We start from the raw sequence: 27,989 nt of genomic DNA, 5'->3' as shown, positions 1-27,989 counted from the left end.
ATCTCTAGTAGCCACACAAGCAGACGACAAGCAACATGAATTCGACTGGGACAACACTACCATTATAGGGCAAGCGAAACAAAGAACAGCCAGGGAATTCCTAGAAGCATGGCACTCATCCACAAACTCCATCAACAAACACATAGGCCTGGACCCAATATACCGGCCACTATAGCGGACAGCTGAAACTGACAACCGGAAGCGGCAGGGACAGGCCACTATAAATGCCGGAGGAAACACCACAGAAGCGCTTCACAGGAGGCTCCCAAGCACTGAGGATGTCACCTAGACAGGGGACGAAACGTTTGCAACAAAAACTTCCAGCTCGGCGAACAGAACCACAGCAACGAGCACCCGAGCTACAAATCTTCTCACAAACTTTGAAGTAGCTCTCTACTAACACAGGTACTAGCATTGTTAGTAGCCAAATTCTGCTTTCTGTTTAAACACAATGCTCCTCTTGGGGCTCTCTGTGTCTGTTAGAGCCTTTATAATCAAGGCAAAGTATGCAATTAGTCTCCCGCTCACAAATAAACAAAACTCATCTAGTCTGTTCCTTTACTTCTAACATAAGCCATCCCAAAGTTCATAAATGGGCCGAAAGGCAGGTTTTGACATAGTTTTGATTGTGCACTGCATGGGGATCTGGCTGGACCTCTGCAGAGAGGAGCTGTTTCGGTGAAATTAGCTGGTGTGAGGAGTGAAGGTGATACAGATAACTGAGAGATAACATTGTGACCACACAGATCCCAAAGTGTGGAGAAAAATTGAAACTAAAACAGGGTAGGAACCCATATGTCATTAGGAAACACACACACTCCTTTCCCACACTGCGACTTTACTCAGAAATCATTAGGATATCATATCAGTACAAGACCTTCCTATAAATACATAAGCAGCCTCTTATCATCTACAAGTGGACCTGGCAAAGGACAGCTGGAGCATCAAAATGTCATTTTTACAGGATGGGAACCATGCAAGGGCCTTCAGGAGCCGTAAAATTTACTGCTGTTTCAAAAACCTCTGTATTTTCAGTTTGATTTTTCAAAAATCAACACAGCTTCTGTTCTAACAAGCTTCTCCTCTCCTCTCCCCTCCCCGTGGCACTGAATACACTGCCTTTCAATTGCCTGTAAGCAATTCCCTGGCAATTACCCTACCAGGGAAAAGATTCACAGAAATATCAGGACAGGTAGCCAGAATGCTGGTCAACGAGGTAGCATCTTGAAGTTGGACAAGGAATCTAGCAATGGAAAGTGGTTAAGGGAGAGAATTCTAGAGTCTCAGGCCTGGATGGAAGAATATCAGAGACAGGAGGAGGCCATACAGTCCCTTGGGCCTATTCCATCATTCAACTAGATTACAACTGATATGCAATGTGACACGATCTACCTGTCTTTGTTCCGTAAACGTTAATGCTTTTGCCTTAAAAATGTGTCAATCTATGCTTCCACATTTTCAGTTAAATTCCGCCCCAGAAACCACCACTCTGTCCAGTCTTCACAGCATGCACTAATATTATTTATGGGAAGAGGTGTTTCTTGACACCACCCATTTATGGCCAGATTCTGATGTTAAAGCTTAGCTTTACATTGGACATTGAACAGCACAGCACAAGAGCAGGTCTATAGCCTACCATATCTGTGCTGACCATGATGCCATTCTAAATGAATCCTATCTCCCTGCACATTGTCCATATCCCTCCATTTTCTGCCAGTTCATGTGTTTGTCTGAATGCCTCTTAAATGTTGCTTTCACGTTTACTTTTACCAGTTCCCCAGTCATGCGTTTCAGGTACCTATCATCCTCTGTGTAAAAGCTATGCTCACACATCTCCCTTAAACTTTCACCTCCCATGTTAAACCTATGCTCCATAGTATTTGACATTTCCACCTTGGGAAAGAGACTCCCATTATCCACGTCTCTCAAGATTTTACATAATTCTATCAGCTTGCCCTCAGCCTCTGAAACTATTATGAAAACAATCCAAGTTTGTCCAGTTTCTCCTTATAGCTAAAATACTCCAATCCTGGCAACATCCTGGTAAACCCCTTCTGCACCCTGTCCAAAGACTGCACATCCTTCCTCTAGTGTGGTAATCAGAACTGCACACAATACTTCACATGTGGCCTGACTGAAGTTTTATATAGCTGCAACATGACTTGCCAACTTTTATATTCAATGTCTCAAGCAATGAATGCACGCATGCTACATACCTTCTTTACCATCTCATCCACTTGCCTTACCACTTTCAGGGAGCTATGGGCTTGCACCCCAAAATCCATATCAATGCTCCTAAGTATACTGCCATTTACTATATACTTGCATTTGACCTCCAAACATGCATCACCTCACACTTGTCCAAGTATATCCATCTGCCATTTCTCCACTCAAATGTCCAACTGACTTATAGCCTGCTGTATCCTTTGATAATCTTCTTCTCTATCTGCAACTCCACCTATTTTTAAGTCATCTTCAAACTTACCGCTCAGACCACCCACATTTTCATCTGAATCATTTATACATATTACAAACATCAGAGGTTCCAGCACCGATCCTTGAAAAACACTATTGGTCACAGATCTCCAGTCAGAAAAACACTCTGCCACAACTACCTTCTGTTTCCTATGACCCAGCCTATTTAGTATTCAACTCACCATGGATCCCCTGTGACTTAATCTTCTGGATCAGCCTACCATGAGAAACCTTGTCAAATGCTTTAGTAAAGTCCATGGAGACAACATCCACTGCCTTACCCTCATCAATCATCTTTGTTACTTCCTCAAAACTCAATCAAGTACGTGAGACGAGATGTCCTCCATGTAAACCCACATTGACTATGCATAATAATTTCTCTCCAAATGCGAATAAATACTGTCTCTAAGAATCTTCTCCAATAACTTCCTTACTATTGATATAAGGCTTACCAGGCTCTAACTTTTTGGATTATCCTTCTTTCCCCTCTTAAACAAAGGAGCAACTTTGTTATTCTCTAGTCCTTTGGGACCTTGTCTATGGCTAAACAGGATACAAAGATCTCAGTCAAAGCCCCAGCAATTTCCTCCCTTGCCTGCTTCAATATCCTAGGTTATCAACCTTAATATCGACATGCCCTAGAACTTAACATACCCATCATCCATGCCTTTCTCATTGGTGATTACTGATGCAAAGCACTTCTCAAGGACCTCACCCACTTCCTCTGGCTCCACACGTAAATTCCCAACCTTGTCCTTGAGTGTATGACATTGTAAACTTCAGAATAACTGTTCATGGATTGGAAGAATTAACAAAGATAAACTATTGCATATAGATTGAAATAAGCAGCAATAACTCTTTTTGGAATAAACTATTTCTTGAAATGAAAGGGATGAGAAACTGTCATAAAAGGACTTACAGCAACATGCAAATTAACCATCCCTGGGAAGGGGGAGTTACAGAAACAACATAAACAAGCTGTTTCCTGGGAGACAGGAGATAACACTGCTTGACAATTTGCTACCTTGTGACAAATGGACCATGAGACCTGCCAGCAGAAGCAATATTCTGTAGTAAAGGGATTAATTGCAGGAAAAAACTGTGTTTTAAGCAGACAACTAATGCCAAATGTAACAAGGAACAAAGGAGCTATTTTTGATAAAAGGGCAAGCTTCAGACTTGAGGTCTGCAAAAAATCAATATTGGGATGAAAGAATCTGAAGAACATCAATCATGCACACTACAAACTTTAAAGACAGAAAATTATGTAAGAATCCAACACTGGAACAACTCAAAAGCAGAATTTCATGTAGGAGTTGGGAGGTCATTTTGCAGCTGTATAGGACTTGTTTAGACCACTTTTGGAATATTGTGTGCAATTCTGGTCTCCTTCCTATAGGTAGGGTGATGTGAAACATGATAGGATTCAGAAAAGATCTACAAGGATGTTGCCAGGATTGGAGGTTTTGAGTTTTCGGGAGAGGCTGAATAGGTTGGGGCTGTCTTCCCTGGAGTGTCGGAGGCTGAGGGGTGACCTTATAGAGGTTTATAAAATCATGAGGGACATGGATTGGATAAATAGACAAAATCTTTTCCCTGGGGTGGGGGAGTCCAGAACTAGAGGGTTTAGGGTGAGAGGAGAAAGATTTAAAAGGGATCTGAGGGACAAATCTTTTCATGCAGAAGACGTTGCATGTGTGGAATGAGCTGCCAGAGGAAGTGGTGGAGGCTAGTTCCAATACAACATTTAAAAGGCATCTGGATGGGTACTTGAATAGGAAAGGTTTAGGGGATATGGGCCAAATGATGGGAAATGGGACTAGATTAATTTAGGATATCTGGTCAGCTTGGACAAGTTGTACCAGAGGGTCTGTTTCCATGCTGTACATCTCTATGGCTCCATAACAACACTGCAGAAGGACCGAATCCTGGGACAGCTCCAGAAGACAGACTGTAGTCGGTTGAAGTCCTGGTCAGATTTTACCATTAATCGGTTAATAGCTGGATTGGGTTGGAGGCTTTTACTTGCTTACATGAGGATTCTCCTATTTGGTTGCTACATGTAATAACGTTTGAATTATTGTTTCAGTATTTGATTGTCTGTGAGATTTCTTAATAAGCAATTGAATTAAATGTAAATTGTGTGATTTACCCACAAGTGGACCTACCCGTTCCCTACTTATCCTCTTGCTCTTCATATACATAGAAAATGCTTTGGGGTTCTCCTTAATCCTACTAGTCCACTTAATTGATTGTTTAACTTATTTTCTGCTTCAATGATACTTTTCAAGGGCCTTGCTTGATACAGTCTGCTAAACTGAACTACACTTCCTTTTACTGTCTGACTAACCTTTTAATATCTCTTGCCAATAAAGGTTCCCAAATCTTGCCGTCCTTATCTTTCATCCTCACAGGAACATGTTGAACTCTAGTCAACTGGCTTTTAAAAGATTTCCACATATCAGATGTGGAGGAAGTAAGGACTGCAGATGCTGGAGATCAGAGTCAAGAGTGTGTTGCTGGAAAATCACGGCAGGTCAGGCAGCATCCGACGAGCGGGAGAATTGACATTTTGGGCATAGGCCCTTCAACAGGAGCACACTCTCGAGACATATCAGATGTAAATTTATCTTCAAACCCCATGCCCAATCTAATTTCTCCAGTTTCTGCCCAATACTATTGTAATTAGCCTTCCCCAATTTAGCACTTTCCCCCCAAAGGCTAATGTTATCCTTACCCATAACTTTCTTATAACTTAAGAATTTATGATCACTGTTTCCAAAATGTTCCCCCCAATGAAATTTTGATCACATGACCAGGCTCATTCCCCAACACAGGGTCAAGTATAACACCTTCCATATATTATTTCAAGAAACCCTCCTGGAAGCATCTAATAAATTTTGCCCCATCTAAGCCCCTGGCAATAAAGAAGCCCCAGCCAATATTGGGAAAGTTAATATCACCCACAACAGCTCTTTGTTTTAAAAACTTTCCACAATCTGCTTACATGTCTGTCTCAAGATGGTGGTATTGGTATGGGAGGGAGTGTAAGGCTGCTGAGTCCATGCTATAGCAATGCTTGATGCACAGTGTCATTGTCTGCAGTGGAATTTGGTGCTAGAGTGGGGCTGCACCCTTTGTGCGGTATAAGGCTACGTTCAGTGAGGTCCCATCATGGATTGCAGGCAAGATTCTGGCAAGACTGCTTGAAGGACTGCAATGCTGAACTTTTAGTTCTTTATTTTTCTAATTTATTTCTAAACTTTTGTACCTAAGTATCTTGCACCAAAGATGGTGCAAAGGAATGCAATACTGAACATTTTAGTTCTTTATTTTCCTAATTTACTCCTAAAATGTAGTAACTAGGTACATTTGTACTTAGGATGGTACCATTAGTGGTGACTTTGTAAACTTTTCACTGCACTCACATGAGTACATGTGACAATAAACCTAATTCTAATTCTGTTCCTCCATCTCCTGCTGGCTATTAGGAGGCCTATAGTGGAACACTACACACATTTGTTGGGTGAATTTGTACTTGCAGAGTTACATTGTACTTTGCTCAAAAATTGCATGAATCTATGTAAGACTCTGTGAACTAATGTTTTAGATTAGAATCAGTCTAAACATTATGGCACAGACAACAGAACATAGGGGGCTAACACCTTCAACATCTTATCTGGCCTGACACCAATTGTTACAGTTAACCTGAGAATATAACTTTTAAAAAAAGTTTTGTGATTTACATATGAAAGAAGTGAAACTATCATGGTCAGTCTAACACATGATAGACTTAACAATCAAGGTATTTTTCAATGTTATAATTTCAGTTACATCACACTGTAAACATTTGCTATAAATTCTGTGTCTTACAATTGTGTACTCCACAATCACCTGATGGAGTAGCATTCCGAAAGCTAGTGTTTCCAATTAAACCTATTGGACTATAACCGGGTGTTGTCTGATTTTTAACTTTGTACACCCCACTCCAACACTGGCATCTCTAAATCATGACTGCCTTACCTGTTATACTCTTTGCATTAAAATAAATACACTTCAAATAAATACACAACAGTCTTGCTGTGTTCATTTAACTGGTCTTGCCTGTTGTTCCTATTAGACTTTTTTGACTTAACCACTCCCTTCTACTCAAGCACTTCTCTTGCTAAGCTACTGCTCTGGTTCCCACCCCTCTGCTGCACTAATTTAAATCCTACTGAGTGGAACCAGCAAACATTCCTGCAAGGATATTAGTGCCCTTCAGTTCGGGTGTAACCTGTCCTGCTTGTACACTTCCCACTTGTCCTGGAAGAGATCCTAATGATCCAGATATCTGAAGTCCTCCCTCCTAGACCAGCTCTTTAACTACACATTCAACCATATTACCTTCGTTTTTCTGGCCTCACTAGTACAAGGTAGACAGGCAGGAGGCTGGAAGAACACAGCAAGTCAGGCAGCATCAGGAGGTGCAAAAGTTGATGTTTCAAGTGCAACCCCTCTTCAGAACTGAGGGTAGGTGTGGGGGGAACTGCAGATAAAGGAGGAGGTGGGGGCAGGATGGTGAAGTAGGGATAGTTGAAGATAGGTAAAGGGTATGACCTGGTTGGTCAATGGGATGAATGAATCCGGTTGCTGGCAGGGAGCAGTGGCTGGGAGGGCCTGGAAAGGGAGTCAGGATATGAAGAGGGAAGTTGAGTCCTCTGGGCTATAGGGTGCCCAGGCAGAAGATAAGGTTTTTGTTCCTCCAATAGATGCTGTGGGTTTTTTTGGCAATGGAGGAGGCCAAGGAGGTCATGTCAGAAAGGGAGTGGTTGGGGAAATTGAAATGGGCAGTGACTGGGAAGTCCAGTTGGCCCTTGCGGACCCAGCTCCGATGCTCGGTGAGCCATTCCCAAGTTTATGTTCGGTCTCCCTCACATAGAGAGAGGACCACATCGGGAGCACCTGACACAGTAAACTAGGTTGGAAGAGAGGCAGGTGAACCTATGTCTCACCTGGAAAGACTGTTTGGGGCCCTGAATGGAGGTAAGGGGTGGTGGTATACTGGCAGGTTTTAGATTAGATTGCTTACAGTGTGGAAACAGGCCCTTCAGCCCAACAAGTCCACACCGACCTGCCAAAGCGCAACCCACCCACACCCATTTACCCCTTCGCCGGGCCAATTCACCTAACCTGCACATTTTTGGACTGTGGGAGGAAACCGGAGCACCTGGAGGAAACCCTCGCAGACATGGGGAGAATGTGCAAACTCCACACAGTCAGTCGCCTGAGGCGGGAATTGAACACGGGTCTCTGGCACTGTGAGGCAGCAGTGCTAATCACTGTGCCACCTGCATCTTTTCTGGTTGCAGGGTAAGATATCTGGGGGTTTGGTAGCGGGGGTGGCATGAACCAAGGACTGTCGGAGGGAGTGGACACAGAAAGTAAACCTGAGATTACAACAGAGAAGTCCTGTCTTTCAACTTCCGACCTACTACCTAAGTTCCCTTTGCAGGACCTCATCTCTCTTTCTGCCTTTGTAATCAGTACCACTATGAACCACAACCTCTGGCTGCTCACCCTCCCCTTTCAGAATGTCCTGTGCCTACTCAGAGACATCCATGACTATGGCACCAAGGAGGCAAAGTACTATCCTGGAATCTCACTTGCAACCATCGAAATACTTTATCTCTCTGTGTAGCCCTTACTAGTGGTGTGACCAACTCAGTCAATTACCTTTCCACACCACGATGATCTATAGTGAGTCCATTCACAGCTCCAGCTGCTCCATGCAATGTATCAGGAGATGCAATTAAACACACTTCCTGCATACATCATCACAATGGAACTGGAAAAGAATCATAGAATCCCTACAGGGTGGAAGCAGGCCATTTGGTCCATCAAGTCCATATCATCCCTCCAAACAGCATCCCATCCAGACCTATCCCCCTACCGTATTCCTGTTAACCTGCATTTCCCATACTAATCCACCTACCCTGCACATTTTGGCACTTTGGAAGTGTTACTGATTTCCTACATACTGAAGGAAGAGCATTTCATAGGCTGGGTTTTCCTATAACTGTGAACCTTACCAGCTACAAACAACAAACTATTCACAAACTTACCCACTACTAACCAACATCAGATTTCTCACTTTTGCTCTCTCTTCCTAAGAAACTATAAATCATAAAAATAAGTACTTTATCTCTGGGTATTGCTCACTCATTCTCCAGACCCGGTTCCCAGCAGCCAAGCCTACATCACCTATTGAAATCCAGGATTATCTCTGGAGCTTTGCCTCCTGATTCCCCCTGACTGACCTCGATCCAAACCCTACTCCTCAGGTATTTGGCCAGAAGGTCCTGCTGTTGTTTATTCCCAGGTTGGCTTTGCGGTACTCTCACGGCCATTCTGACTGACCTTTATTTGATCCGGATTTCCACCACCACAGGAAATTATTTCTGCGTGTAAACAAAAGAATCAACCCTTTAACCATCCAAAAACACTTAACAGAACAGAGAATATAGAATAGTACAGCACAATACAGGCCAGGCCCTTCGGCCCTCGATGTTGTGCCAAGATCCGACTAACCTACATATGCTTCACTGTACTAACTTCCATGTGCCTATCCAAGACTCGCTTAAATGTTCCTAATGTATCTAACTCTACTGGCACTGCTGGCAGTGCATTCCAAGCACCCATCACTCTCTGAGTAAAGAACCTACTTCTGACATCTCCCTTAAACCTCCCTCCACTCACCTTAAAATTATGCTGCCATGGGAAAAAGTCTCTGGCTATCCACTCAATGTATGCCTCTCAACATCTTATGTACCTCTATAAAGTTACCTCTCATCCTTCTTCGCTCCAACGAGAAAAGCTCTACCTCCTTCTACCTTTCTTCATAGCACATGCCTTCTAGTTCACGCAGCATCCTGGTAAATCTCCTTTGCACCCTCTCCAAAGCTTCCACATCTTTCCTATAATGAGGCAACCAGAACTGAACACAATATTCCAAGTGTGGTCTAACTCTAATTCTGCGAGCATAACATCGCAGCTCTTAAACTCAATCCCTCTACTAATGAAAGCCAACACACCATACGCCTTCTTAACAACACTATCAACATGGCTGGCAACATTGAGGTATCTATGGACATGGACCCGATTATCCTTCTGTTCCTCCATGCTGCCAAGTATCCTGACTTTAACCCTGTATTCTGCATTCAAATTCGACCTTCCAAAGTGAATCACTTCACGCTTTTCCAGGTTGAACTCCATCTACCACTTCTCAGCCCAGTTCCGCATTCTGTCAATGTCTCGTTGCAATCTATAACAGCCCTCCACACTATCCACAACTCAACCAACCTTTCTGTCATCGGTAAACTTACTAACCCATCCTTCCACTTCTTCATCCAAATCATTAATAAAAATCACAAAGAGCAGGAGTCCCAGAACAAATCCCTGCAAAACACCACTGGTCATCAAACTCCAGGCTGAACACTTTCCATCTACCACCTCCCTCTGTCTTATATGGGCCAGCCAATTCTGTATCCAGAAAGACAACCTTCCCTGTATCCCATGTCTTCTTATTTTCTGAATGAGCCTACTATGGGGGACCTTATCAAACTCCTTGCTAAAATCCATATACGCCACATCCACTGCTCTACCTTCATCGGTGTGTTTTGTCACATCCTCAAAGAATTCAGTAGGGCTTGTGAGGCATGACCTGCACCTCACAAAGCCATGCTGGCTATCTCTAATCAAACTATGGTTTTCCAAGTAATCATAAATCCTGCCTCTCAGAATCCTCTCCGATAATTTGTCCACTACTGATATAAGACTGTATGGTCTGTAATTCCCAGGATTATCTCAATTCCCTTTCTTGAATAAGTGAATAACACTTGCCAACCTCCAATCATCTGGCACTACTCCAATGGACAGTGAGATGCAAAGATCATCGCCAAAGGTGCAGCAATCTCTTCCCTCACTTCCTATAGTAACCGAGGGTATATCCAGTCTGGCCCAGGGAATTCATGTTTTTCAAAATTTTCAGCACATCCTCCCTCCTAACATCAAACTGTTGTAGCATATCAGTCTGTTTCACACTATCCTCTGAAACAACAAGGTCCCTCTCAGTAGTGAATACTGAAGCACTCCCCTACCTCCTCCAACTCCAGATGCAAGTTCCCTCCACTATCCCTGATTGGCCCTATCCGCACTCTCGCCATCTTCTTGTTCCTCACATACTTCCACCTGTCCTAGAGGTGCGTAGAGAAGATTCATTAAAAATAATTTATTTGAGTGACTTTCCTCTTCATTCCAAGGCTAAGACAGAGACAGTGACATAGCCACTGGACAATAATCCAGCGATCCAAACGAATGTAATGTTCTAGAGACACAGGTGTATAGATGCTACCATGGCTAGTGAGATTTAAATTCACTTAATACACTCTGGTCTCAGGACTATGACAATCATCAAAAGTCATAGTGGCATATCTGGTTCATTAATATCCTGGAAGGAAAGAACTCTGCCATCTCTACCTGCAATGTTCAAAACATGACTCCAGACCAGCTGCAATGTATTTTTTCCCCTTTAGTAGAGTCAGAGATAGGCTCTTTGGCCCAAACTGGTCCATGCTGACCAAAACGTCCATCCGTGTATTAACCCCATTTCCCTTCACTTGGCCCATGTCCTTTTAATCCTTTCCTATCCACATATTTGTCCAAATGCCTTTTAAATGCTGTTAATGTAACTACCTCAATCACTTCCGCTGGCAGTTAATTCCATATCCATACCACCCCGTGTGTAAAAAAGCTGCCTCTCAGGTTTCCTTTTATTCTTTCCCCTCTATCCTTAAACTATGCCCACTAGTCCTCGATTTCCCCACCCTGGGAAAAAGACTGAATGCATTCTCCCTATCCATGCGTCTCATGATCTTATACCCCTCTTTAAGATACCCCCTTAGTCTCCTATGCTCTTAAGTAAAAAGTCCCAGCTTGTCCAACCTCTCTCTATAACTCAGACCATTGAGTCCAGGCAACATCTTGTAAATTTTTTTCTGCACTCTTTCCAGTTTAATAACATCTTTCCTATAGCAAGGTGACCAAAACTGAACACAATATTCCAAGTGCGGTCTCACCAACGTCCTGTACAACTGCAACATAACTTCCCAACTTCTATACTTAATGCCCTGACTGATGAAGGCTAGTGTGTCAAAAGTCTTCTTTACTACCTTGGCGGAGGTGAAGACTGCAGATGCTGGAGATTAGAGTCAAGATTAGAGTGGTGCTGGAGATGCACAGCAGGTCAGGCAGCATCCGAGAAGCAGGAAAATCAATATTTCTGGCAGGAGCCCTTCATCAGGAATGAGATTGGAAGCCTCAGGGGTGGAGAGGGAGTGGGGCTGGGGAGAAGATAGTTGAGGGTGCAATATGTGCATGGAGGTGGGAGTAAAGGTGATAGGTCGGAGAGGAGGGTGAAGTGGATCAGTGGGAAGAAAGATTGGCAGGTGGAACAGGTCATGAGAATGGTGCTGAGCTGGAAGTTTGGAACTGGGATAAGGTGGGGGGGGAGGTGAAATGAAGAAACTGGTGAAGTCCACATTGATGCCCTGGGGTTGAAGGGTTCTGAGGCGGAAGATGAAGCGTTCTTCCTCCAGGCGTCAGGTGGTGAGGGAGTGGCGGTGGAGGCGGCACAGGACCTGTATGTCCTCTGGAGTCACATATGGACCTGACACTACTCCTATCGCAAAGCCATTCAACTTTCTGAGGTCTCTCCACTCCTCCAATTCTAGCTTTGTTCATGCCTTCATTGCTGGCTGTGCCTTTAGGTCACAAGAAGAGTGAAGTATATAGAATTGGAGACAATCCATTGGTTTGGATCAAGAGTTATTAAGAGCTGGAGACAGAGAAGGGCTATTTCAACAATAGGTACAGCAATACTGACTCAAATTAGCATAATATGTCCATTGGTATCCCCAAGGATCTGTATTAACATTCTCTGCCTTTCACTGTATTTGTAAATGACTGGAACAAAGGAACAGACAGGTGTATATCTAGGTCTCCTGACAACACTAAGCTCAATGGCACAGTAAATATTGCAAATGGAAGCAGGAAGTTACAATGGGATAGCAATAGATTCAATGAATAGATAAAATGAATGTGGTAAATTGAATCTGGTTAGGCAAAGTGTGAGGACATCCAAATTGGACCTAAGGAACATAGTACAAAGTATTCTTTAAGTGACAAGAAGTTGGGAATTGCCAAAGGCAGGAACTTAGGAATTCATTCACAGAAATCACAGAACAGAAACAAAAAAAATCCTCATGCCAAATCACCCACTACAAACTGACCAGTCAAATAGTAGCCTCTCTCTCAAAGAGTGAATAGAATGGGGTTTGAGATTTGTTACAGCTGCACAGGGGTCTGGTTAGTAAATTTTGTTAATCTTTTCATGGGATGGCAAGGCCAGCATTTATTGCCCACCCCTAATTGCTTTGTTCAGAGTCAATCACAAAGGAGAAAGATGGTGACACTGTGGTAATATCACTGGACAAATAATTGACACACATCTATGAATGGTCTGGCCATTCCCACCACAGCAGCTGCTTGAATCTGAAATTCAATTGATCATCACTAGAATTGAAAGCTAATTTTGGGAATGTTGACTAGGAAATTACCACTAGGAAATCCATCTGATTTACTGATATCCTTCAGGGAAGGATATCTGCTGTTCTTATCTGGTCTGCCCTACATATGTTTCCAAACCCACAGCAATGTGGTTAACTCTTCACTGCCCTCTGAAACAGATGAGCAAGTCTCTCAGTTCAAGAAATTAGGTGTGGGCCACAAATGATGATCTCCTAGCAATGTCTACATATCACAAAAAAGTTTTTAAAAAATATTTTGGAGATTGTGAGGATTGCAAGACTGGAGCAGGCTATCAAGATACAGTGGGTTCGACGGCTGGAAGAGCTTACAGAGATGGGAGGGAGTTACGGGAGGGAGTTACAGGAGGAAGAATTGTAAGAACAGAAGAGGTTACAGGAAGGAAAGGATTATAAGGCTAGAGAGATTACAGGAAGGCAAGACAGAAACAGGGAAACATTGAAGATAAAAGCAGGAGTAGGCCATTCAACACTTCGAGTCAGGTCTGCCATTCAATATGATTATGGTTGATCATTAACCTCAATATCCTAATCCCACCCTCTTCCCAGACCCCTCGATCTCTTTAGTCACAATTGCAATATCTACCTCCTTGAAACCAAATGATAGTTTAGCCTCAAGTTCTTTCTGTGGTAGTGAATTGCACAAGCTCTCTCTGCGAAAAAATATCACCTCATCTCAGTCTTAAACGGTTTACATTGACTGACTTGGAGAGATTCTTGCTTTATCTGGTTGAGTTGGAGGAAAGTTCACTGAGAATAAGCCGATTTAAAGCAAAGTCAGCTAGAAAGAAGCTGAGTTGGACAAAACTTTACTAAAGCATGAGCTGCCCAACTGAGCTCTCCCATTTGTAAAAAGAAAACTCTCTACAACGGCTCGGGGTGAAACCTATTTATTCTTTTGACGGACTGAACGAAGACACATTAGTACACAAGTGAATGATGCCCACACATGTCCAAACATCAGAGAAACAAATCCAGAACATTCAATGCTTTATTCTTTTGCATTCAAGAACAACCCAGCAGTTTCTCTATTCAGAAGATTTCTCTGCAGGGACTGCTTTATGTTCGTGTGCATTTTGCCAGACTTCTGTAGTACTGACTGTGTACATCAACCAATTTTTGCGTCTTTATTTTGAGAATTTTTATTTTGAGAATAAACCACATTGTGTTTATTAAGAGATCCAGTTGATAAATCTATTTGTTTAAAACCTGATAAATGTGAGTTATTTAGTTGGTAAAATACTGGGGGCGGGGGGAGCAGAAAAAGGTAATTTTATTTTGTGTTGTCATCCATGTTTCAGTGGAGTTAGAGAGTGAGGAGTGAGTGCGAGAGGGATAACAGCTTCAGCCTTAATTGTTACAGGCTGTAGGGCTGGAAGTGGTCAGGGAGCAGTATTTGCAGCAACAACAGGGACCTTTTCTTCTCCAATTTGAATACGAGAGGGATTTTATGCTGATGTGGTAGGCTGGATATTATTTATTGTCACAAATTGATAGAAAGCAAAGATCCACACCTCCAGAGATTCTAATCAGCATGTCCGCTGCGAAGGAGAAAGTGAGGATAGAACCTGTCAGAGTGGTTGTGTTTGAGGTGGACTGTCTTTGTGTCTGAACTGTCAGCATCTCTGAAGTGTGATAAATCAGGTGCTGCTTTCGCTTGAAAAGGCCAGTGTCTTTATTCAATGGAAACTCTGCCCTACTCAAGTTCAGCCGAGAGGGAGGTCACTGCTTCTCAGAGGAAGGTTGCAGGTGGATGCAGGAAACCTATATTTATATTGCGTTGTTCACGACCTCAAGATGTCCTAAAATACTTTTTGGCATTTGAGGCATACTAATGTTGTGATGTTGGAAACCACTGGACACACAGTAAGAGGAACACCAGGTTGATTCCTGGGTTGGCAGGACTGAAGTATCAAGACAGAAGGGATCTGTTAGGACTATATTTCACTTGACTTTAGAAGAATGAAGGAGAAATCTCATAGACACCTATAACATTCCAACGGGCCCAGATAGGGCGAATAGAAGAAGGATGTTCCCAATGACCATGGATCCGAGGGGTCAGAGTTGTAGAGTACAGGGTAGGCCATTTAGGACTGAGATGAGGGGAAATGTCTTCATCCAGAGGCTGGTGAGCCTGTTGAACTCTGCCACAGAAAGTATTTGAGACAAAAACATTGAATATTTTCAAGGAGTTAAATATAGATCTGAGGGCTAAAGGGATCAAAAGGGATGCTTTTCGACATTTCCATCATGGGATAGCCATAATGTCACCTCCTCCTTCACTTACAGCCGAGAGCAGAATTTCCTCCACTCAGTCACCTGCAGGGTTGCCCCCTTTAGTGGAGATGCTTCTCCATGCTAGTCTGTAGGTCAACAAGTGGAATTGGAGAATGGAGACATAGGGCTCAAGACCCAAACATGGGGACAACAGGCACTGAATGAGAACTCCACAAACACAACGATCCAACAGGAGGAGCAGCTCCAAGATTTGAGGTGTCTACTGCACCCACTTGCTTGTCTGTTTATAGTTCTGACCACCCTCGTAACGCCTCTCATGAGGTCCCTCAGATTCACCAACCTGCCTCAGCTGTGCCCATCCTCTGCTGGTGGGTCTGCCAAAGCCTAAAAGCCAATGCCCTCTGATTGGGGAGCACTCCAAATCATAATGTACAGAAGAGCCATTTAGTCCATTTGGGCTTTAATTCCAAAAATACTCTAAAACCATACTCATGCCCATAGCATTCAATGTTATCGCATTTCAAATGCTCATCCAAGTACTTTTTAAAGGCTGTAAGGCTTCTCATCTCAACTACCCTCCCAGTCCAAGCATTCCAGAATAGCATCACCCTCTGAGTCAAAGCCCTCGTCCTCAAATACCTTCTAAAACTCCTCGCTTTCACTTTAAAATTAAGCCCCCTGGTTATTGACCCTTCAGCTAGGGGGAATAGTTGTTTTTTTATTCACGTTATGGCCCACACACCTCTATTACATCCCTCCTTTCAACCTTCAGTGTTCCAAAGAAAACAACCCAAGCTTATCTAGCTTCTCTTCATTGCTGAATTGCTCCATCCAGGTTACATCCTGGTGAACTGAAGGGTCACGAGGTGCTGGCCAGCCTGTCTCTGGGCAAAATGCATGCTCAATGACTGGCCCTGATACCCCGTAGGAGCAAAGTGACAGGTACACTCTGCTTGACGCAGAGTGCTCACAACCATATGCCCCCTCAAGGGTTAACTGTTTCTTTCAGAGAATTCGCCATTCATCATTCTCCTGGTTTATCATCAACTTGATCTGTGAATGGAAACTATGACAGAAAAACTAGTAACAAACTGAGCAGATGTTGCTCATTAGAAAAGAAGCTAGTAAATAAGTTCAGTGCAGCTCACTGAATCACAAAGCAAAGGCAACAGGTCAGGCAACATCTTTCAACCTCAGCACTGGCTCTGAATGTCCCCATACTCTCAGCCAACAGAAGCTTTGTTGTTAAATGTCAGAGGCTCTTTCTTAGGGCTGAAATGAAGATTAATTAGGCCTGCAGACTCCTCCCCCTTATCCGTGGATGTACATCAAGTGTATAAATCTCTGCTTTGCTCCCTCCACCATCACACTGCTTCCGTTGGCACTTACACGGAAATCAATCTCAACTGGATGATTGTTTCCACTTCTCCCTCTGGAAGTTGAAAAACATTAGCCATCCAGATGTGTAGGGGTTTGGCTGCATTGCCCAGTACTTGCATTGAGAGGTATGTTGCCTTTTCCTTTTATCTCTTCAGTTACAGTTGTCAGTTTGCACAGACAGTTTTCGCAATGGTTCCTGGGTATGAATGGTTGATATAACTGGTTCATGGGCATGAATGGTTAGTATAATTGGTATGATTAGTTGACACAGTCAGTGTTAGTGCACAGTTGCTGCATTGTTCAGTTGGTATCAATGGTTGGTATAGTTGATATGAATGACAGCAACAATTGGTACCAACCACCAGTTGGCAAAGACAGTGTTTATTAGCTCAGGAGTAGAATGCTGAGCTTCACCACATGAGATCATGGATTCAACTCCCATATCAACAGGACATGAATAGATTATCCAGATTGACCATCTGGTGCAATACTGAGCAAGTACTGCACTGTTAAGAGTCAGACAGCATCGAAACTGACTCTTCAGTCCAACCAGTCTAGGCTGACCATCATTCCAAACTAAACAAGTCCCACCTGCCTGCACTTCACCCATATCCCACAAAACATTTCTTATTCATGTTGCTTATCCAATGTTTTTTAAATGTTGTATCTGTACCTGCATCCACTACTTCCGCTGGCAGTTCATTCAATACAAGAACCATTCTCTGTGTAAAAAGGTTGTCCTTGTGTCTTTTTTAAAGTCTTCCTCCTCTGAAATTATTTCTCCTTTTAAAAATATGCACCCTACACTTGAAATCCCCCACTCTAGGGAAAAGGCGTCTGCCATTCACCTTATTTATTCCCCTCATGACTTTATAAAACTCTATTAGGTCATTCCTCAATCTCCCACGCTCCAGTGAAAAGCGTCCCAGCTTATCCAGTCTCTCCATGCAATGCAAACCTTCCATTCCTGGCAACATTCCCGTAAATCTTTTCTGAACCCTCTCCAGCTTGACTACATCCCTCCTATAACAGGGTGAGCAGAAACTGGACGTAGTACTCTAGAAGAGGATTCACCAATGTCGTGTACAACCTTAACATGACGTCCCAACTCCTCCACTCAAAGGTCTGATCAATGAAGACAAGTGTGTTAAATGCCTTCTTAACCACCCTGTCTACATATGATGTAAACTTTAAAGAATTAAGTATCTGAACTCCTATGTCTCTCTGTTTTCCAACACTACCCAAAGCCCAACTTTTTGTGAGGGAGTGAGTGTGCGGGTGAAGGAGTGAGTGTTTATATGAAGGCACTTGTATAACTGTGAGGGAATGAAAACTTGTTCTTGTATTTGAGTGAGGGATCATTAGCGAGTGCATCAGAGGTTTGTGCAAGATTGTGAAATTCTGTGAGATAATGAGTTTGTAATGCTCTACAAATATATGTTTGTGAGACTAAGGTGCCATATTTTAGATGAAATCCAGTCAGCGCTCTCAAAGAACATAAACAATTCCATAGTCCTGCTTTCAGAAACAGCAGGGTAGTTGTCCTGGGTGTCCCTGGACAATGTTTCATCCTCAACTCCAATAATCAGGGGCAATTATCTGGTCATTTATCTTCTAAGGTTGTCATGGGACCCCACCATGCACAAATCAGCAGTCCTACGTTGTTTGTGTCAATGAACCATACAAGAAACAGAGGGATGTGACAGTAATTGTGAATGTATGGTAACGTGTGATCATTGTTCTACTGAGTTGGCCCACTATGTTTCTTACCTCCTTCAAATGCAATGTTAGCCACCTCCCCAGCTCCTCCTCCTCCCCCCCCACCCTCCACCCACCCCTCCGCCCCCCACCACCCCACCACCCCCGGTACCAACCCCATCTCTTCTAAGGTTCTGCCTCTCCCAGAGATAAAGCTCCCTTCATCTTCTGAACAGATGACTTCTCCTGAAATACAGCTCTTTCCAGCAGGGGACCTCGACATCAACCACTGAGAGTTGAGAGCTGACTCAATTCAGTAATGCTCCTTAAAGCTGCATAACTAGCCTACGCGTATATTTTGACATACCTTTGTTCCAGGGCCAAAGAGATGAAAGTTCACCTGGGACAATTTCTGCACAAATCGAAAGCCATTGGTGACTTTGACAATCTTTCTCCTGTCAAACAAGACAAAGTTACAAAAATCGCCAAGTGAGTGTATATGTTACTATCTCACAGACACACTCAGACACATGTACATTCAGAAACACACATGCGCAGGCCTGTATGTACATACACACTCTCACACAAATATGTGCACAAAAACACACACAAAATAAGACACAGGCACAAACACACATAGAAGGGCACACTCAAACACATACACAGATACAAGCAGACTCCCATTAGGGGCTACTGTCAGACCAATAGAGGATTAAAGGGCGGTTTCTTTTCTATTGACTAACCCAGGCCTTGAGTCCAGATCCACTGCTCCACTGGAGTCTCTGACCTTATCGACTGGGATCAAACTCTGGGTTTGTCTGATTCAGACATACACTGGCTAAACAGGAATGATTGCGCCCACAGGTCAGTACCAGTTAGACCTCCTGCTGCACAATTTGGGATTTTCCCACAGAAGTTACCTGGGTAGAGTTGTGCTGATAACTGAGTGAAGGAATCCAGTGCTGGACAACAGCACTCTCCCTCCCTCAAGTTATTACAAGCTTAAGGACTGCAACAATCCTTGCTTCAGTGGCTGAAAATAAGATACCAAAGTTAACACATTCTCAGTCTCATCTTCATTTTCAATCCCCAGACCCAGTGCTGAGGACACACTCCAAGGAGGTCAGCTCTTCGAGAAGCTCCTGGCTAATAAACGTAAGCATCGATTTTACGAGTTCCACTATTTATCACCAAAAGCATAGTAGTCCTTTCAATTTCCCATCCACACGCCCTATAATTCCAGTGAAAACCTTGTTGAATATGTTCTTTGTTCAAACAGAAGATTTGCACTTTCCTCTCTTGGGCTGACATATTGGCCTTGGGTTGGGTGCATCACATTGTCCCCAGAAACAAATACCAGGCCTTCAATAGATAAGTTGCAATGACAGGCTGTATGAGCTGGGTTTGCATCCCCTTGAATATAGATGATGGAGATGGGCATATAATTGAGAGGTTTTAAACGTTCAGTGGACTTGCCAGCAAGGATAGTTTGGAAACCTTCAGCTGGAAAATCAAAAATGAAGCAGGGTGTAACTTCACATTTGAGGTGGTCCAATTGCGGGAAACATAGAAAGCACTTTTCCATGAAATGTGAAAGTCTTTGCCCTAAAACGCTGGGGTGACCATTAGAGCTTCCAAGAGTGAGATTAATCGAGTTCTTTTGGGTACACATATCAAGGGATAAGGAACAAAGTTGGAAAAGTAGTTGAGGTGTGATTGAACTCAATCACACCTCAACTGTGATTGAATTCAATGATAGTGCACATTCAAGGGGCTGAATGGCCTCCTCCTGTTCCTAATTTGTCCCTCACCAGCTCACCAGTCCTTTATATTCAGCCTATTCATCTTGCTCCTTATATCAAATGTACATTGTAGATGTGCATTATTGTTACTAGAGGTCAGGAAGGGAAGGGCTGAAAATGTGTTGCTGGAACAGCACAGCAGGTCAGGCAGCATCCAGGGAACAGGAGAATCGACGTTTCGGGCATAAGCCCTTCTTCAGGAAGGGCTTATGCCCGAAACGTCGATTCTCCTGTTCCCTGGATGCTGCCTAACCTGCTGCGCTGTTCCAGCAACACATTTTCAGCTCTGATCTCCAGCATCTGCAGACCTCACTTTCTCCTCGTCAGGAAGGGAAGGGACAGTCTTAGAGAGATGGTAATGGCAGCTAATCAGAGGAGGGCTGGGAATGGAATCTTACACCCAGTGAGGTGTTGCTGTTAGAAACAAGGATAAGGGAGGAGGAGAAGCATTTGCATTGCCTTCGATGAAGCCAAATTCCCCAAAGCAGTGATACAAGACAGTTATCGAACAGAATTTGGCTGAACCTGAAAAAGAGATATCAGGATATAAAACATAAAACACTACAGCGCAGGCCCTTCGGCCCTTGATGTTACTCCGCCCTGAAAAACCAATCTGAAGCCCATCTAACATACACTATTCCATTCACATCCATATGCCTATCTAATGAACATTTAAATGCCTGTAAGGTTGGTGAGTCTACAACTATTGCAGGCAGTGCACTCCACAGCCCTACTATTCTCTGAGTGAAGAAACTACCTCTGACATCTGTCCTATATATATATCACCCCTCAATTTGAAGCTATGCTCCCTCGTGCTATCCATCACCAACCTTGGAAAAAGGTTTCTACTGTTCAAACTACCCTCTGATTATCTTATATATTTCCACTTACTCACCTCTCAACCTTCATCTAACGAAAACAGCCTCAAGATCCTCAACCTTTCCTCATAAGACTTTCCCTCCATACCAGGCAACATTCTACTAAATCTCTTCTGAACCCATTCGAAAGCTTCCATATCCTTCCTATAATGCAGTGACCAGAACTGTACATAATACTCCAAGTGTGGCCGCACAAGAGTTTTGTACAGCTGCAGCATGACCTCATGGTTCCAAAACTCGATCCCTCTCCCAATAAAAGCTAACTCTCTGTATGCCTCCTTAACAGCCCGATCAACCTGAGTGGCCACTTTTATGGATCTAAGTACATGGACACAGAGATCTTGCTGCTCATCCACACGACCAAGAATCTTACCATTCGCCCAGTACTCTGCATTCCTGTTACTCCTTCCAAAGTGAATCACCTCACATTTTGTTGCATTAAACTCCATTTGCCACCTCTCAGCCCAGTTCTGCAGCTTATCTATATCCCTCTGTAACCTACAACACCCTTTGACACTATCCACAACTCCACCGACCTTAGTGTTATCCATAAATTTACTAACCCGCCCTTCGACACCCTCATCCAGGTCATTTATAAAAATGACAAACAGCAGTGGACCCAAAACACCACTAGTAACTGAACTCCATGATGAACATTTCTCATCAACCACCATCCTCTGTCTTCTTTCATCTAACCAATTTCTGATCCAAACTGCTAAATTACCCTCAATCGCACGCCTCCGTATTTGTGCAGTAGCCTACCATAGGGAACCTTATCAAACGCCTTACTGAAATCCATATACATTAATAGTACATCAACAGCTTTACCCTCATCCACCTGTTTGACCACCTTCTCAAAGAACTCAAAAAGGTTTGTGAGGCACAACCTACCCCCCTCAAAACTGTGTTGTCTATCCCTAATCAACTTATTCCTCTCTAGATGATTATAAATCCTATCTGTAATTTAGATTAGATTAGATTACTTACAGTGCAGAAACAGGCCCTTCGGCCCAACAAGTCCACACCGACCCGCTGAAGCACAACCTACCCAGATGCATTCCCCTACATTTACCCCTTCACCTAACACTATGGGCAATTTAGCATTGCCAATTCACCTAACCTGCACATTTTTGGACTGTGGGAGAAAACCAGAGTACCCGGAGGAAACCCACGTAGACACGGGGAGAATGTGCAGACTCCACACGGTCAGTCGCCGAGGCGGGAATTAAATCCTGGTCTCTAGCGCTCTGAGGCAGCAGTGCTAAGCACTGTGCCACCGTGCTGCCTCTCTTTTAACCTTACCCACAACCGAAGGAAGGCTCACTGGTCTATAACTGGTCTATAATTACCAGGATTGTCTCTACTCCCCAATCTTGAACAAGAGAACAATCCTGTAGATAATGACGACAAAAAAGTCAAAGCCGACAATCGCCTCCCTGGCTTCCCAGAGAATCCGAGGATAAATCCCATCCGGCCCAGGGGATTTATCTATTTTCACACTTCCCAGAATTTCTAACATCTCCTCCTTGTGAACCTTAATCCCATCTGGTCTAGTGACTTGTTTCTCAGTATTCTCCTCGACAACATTGTCTTTTTATAGTGTGAATACTGATGAAAAATATTCATTTAGCACTTCCCTTTCTCCTCTGACCCCACGCATAACTTCCCACTACTGTCCTTGATTGGCCCTATCTTACTCTAGTCATTCTGTTACCCCTTATATACTTATAAAAAGTTTTAGGATTTTCCTTGATCCTATCTGCCAACTTCTTATGTCCTCTTCTCGCTCATCTTAGCTCTCTCTTTAGGTCTTTCCTGGTTACCTGGTAACTCTTAATTGCTCTAACTGAGCCTTCACATCTCATCCTAACATAAGCCTTCCTAACATAAACTTGACAAGAGATTTAACTTCCTTAGTAAACCATGGCTCCTGCACTCAACCACATTCTCCCTGTTTGACAGGTACATACTTATCAAAGACACACAGTAGCTGTTCCTTTCTATTGCATCTATTCCCTGCATTTCCTTCTCCATCTTATGCACCTTAAGTAATGTCTAATCGCATTGTAATTGCCTTTCCTCCAGCTGTGGCTCTTGACCTCCGGTGTATTCATATCTTTTTCAATTGCTAAAGTAAACATAACTGAATTGTGGTTACTATCACCAAAGTGCTCACCTACCTCCAAATCTAACACCTGGCAGGGTTCATTACCCAGTACCAAATTTAATGTGGCCTCGCCCCTTGTTGGCCTGTCTACATACTGTCAGGAAACCTTCCTACACACATTGGACAAAAACTGACCCATCTGAAGTACTTGAACAATAATATTTCCAGTCAATATTTGGGAAGTTGAAGTCTCCCATAGCAACTACACTGTCACTGTCGTTCCTATCGAGAATCAGCTTTGCTATCCTTTCCTCTACATCTCTGGAACTATTCAGAGGCCGAAAGAAAACTCCCAACAGGGTGATCTCCCCCTTCCTGTTTCTAATCTCAGCCCATACTACCTCAGTTGACGAGTCCTCAAATGTCCTTTCTGCAGCCATAATATTGTCCTTGATTAACAATGCCACACCCCCACCTCTTTTACCATCTTCTCTGTTCTTATTGAAACATCTAAATCCTGGAACCTGCAACAACCATTCCTGTCCCTGCTCTACCCATGTCTCTGAAATGGCCACAACATCAAAATCCCAGGTACCAACCCATGCTGCAAGTTCACCCATCTTATTCCTTATTCCCACCTATATAGAGTCCTAGAGTTGTACAGCATGGAAACAGACCTTCATCCAACTCGTCCATGCCGACCAGATTTCCCAACCCAATCTGGTCCCACCTGCTCGCACCCAGCCCATATCCTGCCAAACCCTTCCAATTCATATACCCATCCAGATGCCCTTTAAATGTTGCAATTGTACTCACCTCCACCACTTCCCTCTGGCAGCTCATTCCATACACATACCACCATCTGCATGAAAAAGATGCCCCTTAAGTCTCTTTTATATCTTTCCCCTCTCACCCTTTGCCCTCAAGCTCTGGACTCCCACAACACCAGGGAGAAAACTTTGTCTATTTATCCTATTCATGCCCTCATGATTTTATAAACCTCTATAAGATCACTTCCCAGCCTCTGACGCTCCAGGGAAAACAGTGCCAGCCTATTCAACCTCTCTCTATAGCTCAAATCCCCCAATCTTGGCAACTTCCTTGTAAATCGTTTCTGACAAGATTTTGCCAAGGGTCTTCAAGGTGTTGTGAGGTGATGTACATGTACCTTGATATGGGCATATTTCAAACTGCTATCACTGTACATCACTTGATATATAATCTGATGGCTTTGTGGAAGACAATAGTACTCATAGGCCAGAGACATCTAAAGTGCCCATGTGTGGAGTTATATCGCATATTTATATATGTCTATACACTTACCCTTATCATGAGCTGACATTTCAATTTATCAGTCTTTGTTGTATGATTGGTATCATTAGGATATGTTAAAAAACACAACAAAGAGAAAAGGGAGAGATTGAGAGAATTAGGAAAGACATTCCAGAGTTTAGGCTCTAATCAACTCAAGGCACATGACCACCAGTCAATTTCTGGGATTCCGTTGTTCATTTGTGTGACATGGATATCACTGGCTCGACCAGTATTTATTTCCTATGGCTAGTAGACCTGGAGAAAGGTGGTGGTGAGCTGCTTTCCTACTGGAAGGTGCTGGTGGAGGAGCCTTGATATGGTGCCATTGGTATTGCATTTCTCTCCTTCCCTGCTAGATAGGGGATGGACGAGAGGCCAGAATTAGAGAAAGACTGGAAGAACAGGGAGACAAACAGATGGGAAGCTGGAGGTGAACTAGTCAAGAGGTGGGAAAGGGTTTTTAAACAAAGCGATGAATGAAATGACTGAGAATAGTGTTGTCATTCCAGATGGTGTGGCTGCATTCCGTGCATTCCTTTGCTCTGAGTTCAGTGAGGAGAACATTGACTTCTGGCTTGCCTGTGAAGACTACAAGAACACAAAGACCAGCTCCAAACTCATGCTCAAAGCCCAGAAGATTTACGATGATTTTGTCAAAGTCCAGGCACCAAAGGAGGTAAAATGTACAACCCCTGGGAAAGGAGGTGGGGAGAAATGTTTAAATACCCCTAAATAATTTTCATGGTCTGGGTCATCTCTCTCAATCCATTTTAAAAATCAGAAATGATATCAAATCTCTACAAGTGGTCTGTAATCCTATCTTTAATTCAGAGTTTACAGCACTTTTCTACGGTGATCGCAAGACAGAAGAGCATTTAAACATCATCTGTTGATATGCAATGATGTTACCTTCACTGTGTTACCATTGATCAGAAACTGAACCGGTCTAGCTATTTAAGTGCTGTAGCTATAAAAGCAGGTCAGAGGTTGGGAATTCTAGTGAGTAACTCATTTCCTGACTTCCCAAAGACTGTCCACCATCTACAAGGCACAAGTCAGGAGTGTAATAGAATAGTCCCCATTTGACTGGAAGTGTTCAGCTCCAACAAAACACAAGAAGCTTCACACCATCAAAGCAGCCCACTTCAGTGGCACTACTAACTTCAACACTCACTTCATTCACTAGTAATGCACAGTGGCAGCAGTGAGTACCATCAACAAGATACACTGCAGCAACTTGCCAAGACTCTCCCACGAACCTCCTTCTCCTCTGACCAGTTCCCTCTAGAAGGATAAGGGTAGCAGATGCATGGGAACACTAAGTCCCACACCATCCTGACTTGGAAATATATCATTGTCACTGGGTTAAAATCCTGGAACTCCCTTCCCAACAGCAATCTGTGTCCCTGCAATCCAGGCTTGTAACAGTTGAAGAAGGCAGCTCACCATCACCTTCCTGGGGCAATAGGGATGGGCAATCAATGCTGCCCCAGCTACTAACATCCATATCCCATGAATAAATTTTAAAAATCCAGTCTTCATATTCCAGTGCAATCACATTCCAATGTTTTCATATTCCAATTCTAACTCACTTCTGTTTCATCTGCAACTGTACCCAGTATTTTCAGACTTTTCCTTTGTCTAATTTCCTCCCTCAGTGTGTATGATTCTCTCTTGACTGATCAACTCATCATAAACTGGGGGAGCACAGAGATCTCTCCATAAAAACTGATCGTCGTTGCCTCATGTAACCCTTGCATTACTCGCCCCTAACCATTGTGCTTGCTTCTTTCTTTTGATGGATTATTTCTTCTATTTCAGGTGAACCTTGACTCACTGACCAGAGTAATCGTGACCAGAAACTTGACCAATCCCAACAACTCCTGCTTCCAAGTGGCCCAGGAGAGAACATACAGTTTGATGGAGAAAGATTCCTTTCCCAGGTTCCTGAAGTCAAACCTATTCTTTGATTTGCTTAAATACATATAGAAGTGAGATTTCCTGCCGTGGGTTCGATCCTTCTGTGTCTCAACCCATTCAGCATTTCACTTTTCAGGCACTTGCTCTAGTTTAGCCACTTCCTGCATATCACATTTGCTTAGTTTCAGCAAACTATGTAGATGCCTCAGTAGCCATTTTGAGATGACCAAGTCTGCCATCCCAGGGGGAATGTTGTGAGATTGAGAGATAATTGTGACCCAATCCTGTCCTGTCTCAGATTCAAGGATGGTTAAAGGATTTTTTTTAAAATGTGCAGTCGATGCAATTAAACCCAGGAAACACAACCACAATCACATTGCAAGCACTATTTGCAAAAATTGATGACAAGCTTGCAGTCTGTCTGTTAGGTTATTTTTCTGAGCTTTCGCCCACGAAATGCAAATTGTACACACCAACTTCTGCAAACTGTTAAAAGTTTAATAAAGCTTGTACAAGCTAGGTAACCTCTCTGATACTCTTCGCGGGTACGCAAAGTCGAGTCAGAAGAGAGACCCCAAATAAAGAAAATACATCCCCTTTATACAAGTCAGTTGGCAATGTTACAAATGCTCTGGCCATTCCCTCATTGTCACATGCCACTCAAGACAATCCCAAGTCACTCACAGCCACATGTTACCCTAGGTACAATGGCAGGATGAGATCATCCATGGAGATAATGCAAATGCTAATGGCCTAATGCTGGGTATTCGTTATGCAGATGATTTCCTGACTCAGTGTTTCCGCAAGACAATGCAGATGCTACAAACTTAGCTTCATGGGATGGCCAGAAAGCATTGCTGAATGGAAGAGATGGAACGATAGTTTAACTTGACAATAGCAAGGGAGAGCAATGGCAAATGACTGTCTAATTGGAGTGGAAGTCACTTGCATTCCTTCATAACTGTCATCCCCACCCAAGGACAGTGCAGGTTAACCCTTTAATATTAATGTCCAGAGAGATAGTCCCATTTAATGTTTAAAATTACATGTCGATGAAGTGAGCATTGCAATGACTTTAAATGACGGATATTGGTAATAGTCGTTGTGGTTCTGTTCGCCGAGCTGGGAATTTGTGTTGCAAACATTTCGTCCCCTGTCTAGGTGACATCCTCAGTGCTTGGGAGCCTCCTGTGAAGTGCTTCTGTGATCTTTCAATCTACAAATCTTCTCACAAAGTTTGAACACCTACGGGCGAGAGACGCTAAGACAAGCCAGGAAATGGGAATCCTGTGCCAACCGCCTAAGCACCAGAAAGATCACAGAAGCGCTTCACAGGAGGCTCCCAAGCACTGAGGATGTCACCTAGACAGGGGACGAAACGTCTGCAACACAAATTCCCAGCTCGGCGAACAGAACCACAACAACGAGCACCCGAGCTACAAATCTTCTCACAAACTTTGAATTGGTAATAGTCATTGAGACTTTGAAAGATAATGTTGGGAACAGTGCCGTAAAGGATTCAGAACTGGCCCCA

At 43.3% G+C, this 27,989-nt stretch overlaps 1 protein-coding gene and 1 long non-coding RNA gene across 2 annotated transcripts in view; one reads left to right on the top strand and one right to left on the bottom strand.

The window, feature by feature from the left end:
* LOC148136401 (uncharacterized) overlaps nucleotides 1-27,989 on the bottom strand; it is a 123,452-nt gene that overhangs the window by 37,665 nt on the left and 57,798 nt on the right. Inside the window, exon 2 of the long non-coding RNA XR_015754482.1 lies at nucleotides 18,802-18,889. This is a non-coding gene — a long non-coding RNA (uncharacterized LOC148136401). The remainder of the gene's footprint in view (nucleotides 1-18,801; nucleotides 18,890-27,989) is intronic.
* Nucleotides 16,549-27,611, top strand: LOC122552197 (regulator of G protein signaling 5-like). The gene is made up of 5 exons (XM_087983401.1): nucleotides 16,549-16,861; nucleotides 18,813-18,923; nucleotides 19,528-19,589; nucleotides 25,045-25,211; nucleotides 26,357-27,611. The coding sequence occupies exons 1-5, from the start codon at nucleotides 16,818-16,820 to the stop codon at nucleotides 26,522-26,524; spliced, it is 552 nt and encodes a 183-aa protein (XP_087839527.1). The 5' UTR covers nucleotides 16,549-16,817; the 3' UTR covers nucleotides 26,525-27,611.

Source organism: Chiloscyllium plagiosum, unplaced genomic scaffold, assembly GCF_037043375.1.
Source record: "Chiloscyllium plagiosum isolate Xiang-an unplaced genomic scaffold, Cpla_swu_hap1 HiC_scaffold_45, whole genome shotgun sequence".
NCBI classification, from domain to species: Eukaryota; Metazoa; Chordata; class Chondrichthyes; order Orectolobiformes; family Hemiscylliidae; genus Chiloscyllium; species Chiloscyllium plagiosum.
This window is presented reverse-complemented; position numbering and strand designations above follow the sequence as displayed.

Bases quoted from the DNA above. Each gene is read 5' to 3' on its own strand.
- LOC122552197 (XM_087983401.1), top strand. From the start codon at position 16,818: ATGTGTAGGGGTTTGGCTGCATTGCCCAGTACTTGCATTGAGAG. The intron at 19,590-25,044 runs GTAAGCATCGAT...TTGTCATTCCAG, and splicing joins GAAGCTCCTGGCTAATAAAC to ATGGTGTGGCTGCATTCCGT. The intron at 25,212-26,356 runs GTAAAATGTACA...CTTCTATTTCAG, and splicing joins AAGTCCAGGCACCAAAGGAG to GTGAACCTTGACTCACTGAC.